Source organism: Podarcis erhardii, assembly GCF_964252035.2.
Source record: "Podarcis erhardii genome assembly, chromosome: 1".
NCBI lineage: Eukaryota > Metazoa > Chordata > Lepidosauria > Squamata > Lacertidae > Podarcis > Podarcis erhardii.
The window spans coordinates 135,035,939-135,042,437 of record NC_138497.1 but is presented as its reverse complement, the minus strand read 5'-3'; the positions used below and the strand labels follow the sequence as shown (position 1 = coordinate 135,042,437).

Here is a 6,499-nt window from a genome sequence, read left to right as displayed (position 1 = left end):
AATTCAATTTTCTTATTATCACTCTGAAACAGATGAAGGTTCCACCCATTCTGTACTTAAAAGAAATAAAGTTATGACCAATGATACAATCCTTTCCCTGTCTTAAGTTTAGTCCAATAGATACTGCAGAGAATGTTAACAGTGGACACAATGACACTCCAAAACACGTCATGTCATTTCAGGAATGGTGTTTTGAGATTTATTACTTGCAAATCATAGGCACACAGTAGAGGTTTATACACTTGCAGCAATATTCTTCTTGCACCTGACAGCTTGGGAGCTTATTCCCTTCAATACACAAGGCTTTAGGTTCCGAGTGCCGTATTTCTTCACATGAGTACAGTGGTACCTCGGGTTACATACGCTTCAGGTTACATACGTTTCAGGTTACAGACTCCACTAACCCAGAAATAGTACCTCGGGTTAAGAACTTTGCTTCAGGATGAGAACAGAAATCATGCAGCGGTGGCACAGCGGCAGCAGGAGGCCCCATTAGCTAAAGTGGTGCTTCATGTTAAGAACAGTTTCAGGTTAAGAACGGACCTCTGGAACGAATTAAGTTCTGAACCCGAGGTACCACTGTATATCGTCTGTCTGTTTCTCTGAGATGTTTCAATTTGACTGAGGTCTCTTTTGCACTGATGGTCTTGTACAGAATTAGGAAGGTGTGGATTCATCATCCTACCTTATTACTGTACACTGAGCAGACTGTCGTGAGATTTATCTGCCCAGAAACCCAGAGCTAATAGAAGATGATAGTTCTCCCCGCCTGCTAATGCCATTTAGTAAGGCAGAAAAGGGCCGGGGGGGTCAAGGTTTTACATTCTAGAAGCACTGAATGTGAACAACAGGGGACCCCATCAACCTAATATTCAATAAGCATGCTTATTGTTTCGTGTGCTTCCATAATATGTAGCACTACAATGTTTAACTTAACAGGTTAATCTTCTCAATTAGGTAGAAGATTTCATCATTATTATCATTATTTTATATGTGCATTATAGAAGCACATATAAAAACTGTAGCTGGAAAGTTATGTCTTAAGAGGCATGAGCCCTTTTCTGTCACACATGACGGAAAATTTCTTTCAGATTATGCCTTTCTACAACACATGCATGCATGGCTTACTACCACTGTGGAATTAACAAATACTTTGTCTATGTAGATGCTTGAATGGCCAGCCCACCTTTTCCCCTTCTATTTGGGTTTCAAGGGTTGACCTTTAACAGCTGATAACTGGAGAAGTTGCTCAGAGTGCCTTGGGCAGGATAAGTGGAAAGGCAAGTTGAGATCATTCCATGGTGTGTGTGATTAAGCAGTCTTAACAGGGAGACCTTTTAATGAAAAGAAAATCATCAGCATCAAAGCATGTTTGGAAAAAAGCCACACAAAGGGTTATCGGAAACACATGAGGTGACATGGATAGTGGTTGACAGGAATAAAGCACAGTGGAGAATAAAGTCAATATCTTCTGCTTCCCTCCTGAAGAATTTCTTTGTGCTTTCCCATGTTGCTGTAGTTGAACTTCACTGGCCATTGAATCTGGGGTTCACAACAGTGGTCGTGGCACTCTTGAAAAGAGGGTTGTCAGCCTGCCAATAAAAACATCACAAGTGTCTGTAGCTGGTGCTGCTGTTTTACTCATTCAGTATTATTACTATCCCAGGCTACCACATTAAGTAAGTAGATCAAGTGGACAAATGTCACTACAGCTTGGTCTCCTTTAATGATCTGACTATATACAGGGCTACTAAAAATAGTAGCCATTGATGAGGAAATGGGGACAGTTTACTCAAGAAGGAGAGCTTCCATTGTAGATCAAACACTGACCCTCTTCTGCTGGTCTAGGAAGACAGGGAGGAGGTTGTGTGACTGAACTTGCTGGTCCTTGGTCCTCTCTCCCATCACTTCCTCCATTCTACACCCAGCTAATGTATCTAAATTTAATCTATGTGGCTAAAAAAGATCATTATATAGCACAGTAGCAAACCACACCTCCCTGCGTGGCTGAAATGCAGAGGAGCAACCCGACCATGCCACTCTAACATAAATAGGACCACATCAGTGGTTAGTGCATCTCTGAATCTTTCTGAAGGCACATCTCCCTCCACAGAATAATTGTGTAGTAATAATAATACTAGCAATTATTATGATTGTGTCCTACCCTTCCCCCCAAATAAGCGCAGGACAGCAAACAAACAACAAAATGTCTTCAAAACAATTCCAGTGCAGGTGCATTATGGGAAAGATCTCAGCTTAAAAGCCTTGTTGAAAGGAGAAGGTCTTCAGTAGCCACCCAAAATACAACAGTCTGTCGAGTATTCAGGGGGCTAGTTTCCAGAGGGCAGGTGTCACAACACTAAAGGCCTAATTCCTACATAGTGCAGAAAGGACCTCCTGATATCTACAAGAGGTTCTCGCCTGCAGAACACACACTATTTATTTTAGGCAGTTAGGTCACAGTGTAAACGTAGCCTGTGTGTGCTAATGTGAGAAGCTTAGCTTCTCATGCCTGAGCAGCTGCATTCAGGCCTGCCTGAGGTACTGGAACTGAAACAAAAGTTATGTCCCTGATGTTTCTCAAGAACTCGGAAGAAGGGGGGAAGAGCCAATGCCTTAGCAAGTCTTCTTCCAGCCCCTCCTGCTGAAAGGGGAGTGTCTTACATCATTCCACTTGGCCTTGGACTTCTCTTTCTCAAATCGGTGATATTCCTTGCGATCAATCAGCTCTGTTACCAGCTTCCAAATCAGGAGGAGGAGGAGGCCGATAAGAGCCACGCCAGCAACGGTGCCCCCCACAATGGCTGCGACATTAGGGGGTTGTGGGCAATCTATGAAAAGAAAAAACAACGGAGAAGGTGCCTCATCTGAAGGAGGAGGGAAAGGGTGCATGTGCTGTATGCCAGGAATGAGAATACCACGGATCCAGGAAAGGCTGGAAGTCGATTCAATGAATGGAGCAGCTGCACATCAAGTATCTCTCTCTCTCCACCATGCAAAATACTACTGAAACTGCTCCAGATAAATTGCAAGGAACTCTCTTAAGGCCACATATACTTCCCGCTGGAGGAGCCTTGCTCACCTGGCTATGTGGCCTCCACTCTGCTTCCTTTGCCTCTTACCTGGAGCTGGGTCCCCACCTGCACTCAGATAGCTTGGAAAGGAAGCCACTCCCAGGGGCCCCTCCATCTGCCACACCTCACAATTTGGAGGGCCATCTCCCTATGAAGCCTTGGGGGATGCAGACCTCTGACATCCACAGTCTCTCTTCCTGTTCCAGTACCCCACCCCTCACAATGGGACTTTATGGGGGAAACTGGTGATTCTCTCATGTATCAATTCAAAGTTTTGGTGTTGACCTTTAAAGCCCTAAATGGCTTTGGCCCTGAATACCTGAAGGAGCATCTCTTGGCTTCGAGGGCCTTCCGGCAGTTCCTTCATTGCGAGAAGTGAGGTTACAGGGAACCAGACAGAGTGATGTCTGCCCTGTGGAATGCCCTCCCTTCAGATGCCAAGGAAACAAACAATTATATGACCTTCGATTGACATCTGAAGGCAGCCCTGTTTGGGAAAGCTTTTAATGTGTGATGGTTTTGTGTATTCTGCTGGAAGCCACCCAGAGAGGCTGGGGCAACCCAGTCAGATGGGTGGGGTACACAACATTTATTGTTTATTGTCATTAAGCCACTGAGCCCTGGTGCTAGGTGCTGGGACCAGAGTATGGAACTGGTGTTGCAGCTGGTGGCACCTTCCCTCACATACCTTTTAAAGGTTCCACTTTAACGGAGTATCTCTCCTCTCCATCCAACTGAAACATAGAGAAGGAGATCCAGCAATTCTGAGAATCTTTCTCCTTGCATTCTTTACTTCTGGACATCACATTATCTCTCAGAATAATGTTTGAACAAGCTTGAGAGCAATTCTTCTGAAATGGACCACTCTGAAAGTAACGGCACTCAACACACCTTCTGGAAAATCAACAAGAATCATGTCTCCAAGAAGAGTTGCTTAGCAAGACAGAGATGCAATGGATCTATACTACATAACATAAATCTAATATTCAGTGCAGTTACAGCCAGAGATATAAAGGAAGCCAGTATTGTCATCCTCACATTGCAGAAGCTAATAATAATAATAATAATAATATTATTATTTATACCCCGCCCATCTGGCTGGGCTTCCCCAGGCACTCTGGGCGGCTTCCAACCAAATATTAAAATACAGTAATACATCAAACATTAAAAGCTTCCCTAAACAAATGCAAAGAACATGCAAAGGAGGCAGGGACTCTGAGAAAAAAGAGGCTTTTCTAAGCCCAGGCTGTGAGTTAGCTGAGCACCTCTGAAATTCCCACAGCGATTTCATGTACATGTTAAAAAGGGAACTCTGCTGGACTCCACAGAATGAATTTGACCTATCTAATTTGGCTATCTAATTCAATATACAAGGAAGTGAACAACTACCAAGAAAACCCAGCACAGTTAATTTTTCTCCAGATTGTTTGTGGGTTATCCAAAACCATGACTCCTGAAGCTCTACTACAACATCCGCTGCAGACCAAGAAAGGTACTGTCAAATTCTAAAGGATTCCCGTGTGGTTAAGAAGCAGAGCCAGGTTAGAGGCAAGAGGCTTCCAACAGGAGATATAAATCTAACCCAAGTGAGAACACAAAGGAACAGCAACTTGCTCTTTAGACATTCATCCCATGCCAACTTGCCGGCACCACCTTGTGCAAACTCCAGGCAGGGACCAGCACCATTGTGCCCAGGCACTGGCTGTCCTCTAAAGGATAGAAGTTTTTCATCCCTTTATCTAGCTTTGTTAAGGTAGGTTTATGTCTATGTTTTATCATACTGTATTAATGTTTCATTTCTGCCTAAATTGCCTTCACCTTATTGGTGTGTTTGATGGACTAACGGAGAGAGGAAGACAGAATAACTGAGCTATAAAAGCCCAGACTTTAAAGGAGGCTTCTGTACAAGAAAAGCAAAAAAACGAGGCAGTGCAGAATCAGTTTCCCCCACCCAGCCCTGTTACCTGCAGAAACACTGCCTATTCTAAAGGCAAGACTTTTAAATACTGACATGCAAAGCGCAGTAATTTTCACTGTGGTCCCTCTCATATCACTTACACATGTCTGGGACAGGGTGATGGACAGCCTTCGCAATCTTCACAGTGTGGAAGCTGATAGCCTGTTTTACATTGGCATGTGTTGCACAGACATTCCCCACGGCCACTGCAGACGGTCTCATTGATGTTCAAGCAACCGTCTGTTGAAGTTTCACATTGGCAGGCACTGCCGCCAAAGCCAGGATTGCATTTGCATTTCCCACAATCACACCGTCCTCTTACTAGAAAGAGAAAGTGGAGAGTTCAGGACAGAACGCATTCCCCGTATTTGCAATTCTGTTGGAAAACCCAAGTTTGCCAGTAAGTACAATTTAATTTAATTTAATTTAATTAATTTAAGGGATGCGGGTGGTACTGTGGGCTAAACCACAGAGCCTAGGACTTGCCGATCAGAAGGTCAGCGGTTCAAATCCCCACGACGGGGTGAGCTCCCGTTGCTTGGTCCCTGCTCCTGCCAACCTAGCAGTTCAAAAGCACGTCAAAGTGCAAGTAGATAAATAGGTACCGCTCTGGCGGGAAGGTAAACAGCGTTTCCATGCACTGCTCTGGTTTGCCAGAAGCGGCTTAGTCATGCTGGCCACATGACCCGGAAGCTGTACGCCGGCCCCCTCAGCCAATAAAGCGAGATGAGCGCCGCAACCCCATGATGGTCAGGGGTTCCTTTACCTTTACAATTTAATTGCATTCTATTTTGCAAAGTCACATTCCATAGTAAAAGGCCATCTTGGTATCACCTGCAAAATACTGAAATTACCTTTCATGAAAGAATAGGCTGCCACTGTAAAATGATGCAAGTGTTTTAGAAGTCTTAGAAGAAAAACTAATATTTAATATTCACACCTGGATGATGGTAAGCCATTATATGAAACAAAGGCAGATTGATAGCAGCTTGGCTAGCTTCCAAATTATTGTGCTATTCAAACAACTCTTCCTAAGAATAACAGAATCACAAAATTGTTAACTTGGAGGAGCCCAAAGGATCATCTAATCCAACCTCCTGCAACTCAACCTCTGCTTAAAAAGCTCTAAGGAAGGAGAGTTTACCACCTTCCAAGAGAGTCTCTTCCTAATGTTTTGTCAGAATCTCCTTTCTTGCTTGAATCTATTGGTTCGGATCCTACCCTCCGGAGCAGCAGAAAACAAACTTGCTCCATCTTCCGTGTGACAGCCCTTAAGATGTTTGAAAATTACTATCGTATCTCCTCTCAGTCTCCTCTTTTCCAGGCTAAACAGACCCAGCTCAACAACTTTGCCCAAAAACTTTTGTGTCTGGATTTCCACCTTTTGAAATATGGCAACAGGATCTTCTGCACATGTTTCAGGTTGCCAACACCCTCCTAAAATTGTAGTGTCCAGAACTGGACACAG

The 6,499-nt window shown here is 44.0% G+C and overlaps 1 protein-coding gene across 2 annotated transcripts in view; it reads right to left on the bottom strand.

Annotated features, from left to right (window-relative positions):
- Positions 1 to 1,306: 1,306 nt before the first annotated feature.
- Positions 1,307 to 6,499, bottom strand: part of ITGB2 (integrin subunit beta 2) — a 39,519-nt gene continuing 34,326 nt past the window's right edge. For both annotated transcript variants that reach the window (XM_081872797.1, XM_081872798.1), the window contains 4 exons: positions 5,133 to 5,352; positions 3,763 to 3,968; positions 2,665 to 2,831; positions 1,307 to 1,592 (listed from right to left, as the gene is read on the bottom strand). In XM_081872797.1, the coding sequence (XP_081728923.1) occupies positions 1,527 to 1,592; positions 2,665 to 2,831; positions 3,763 to 3,968; positions 5,133 to 5,352 (659 nt within the window). In that variant the 3' untranslated portion in view covers positions 1,307 to 1,526. The remainder of the gene's footprint in view (positions 1,593 to 2,664; positions 2,832 to 3,762; positions 3,969 to 5,132; positions 5,353 to 6,499) is intronic.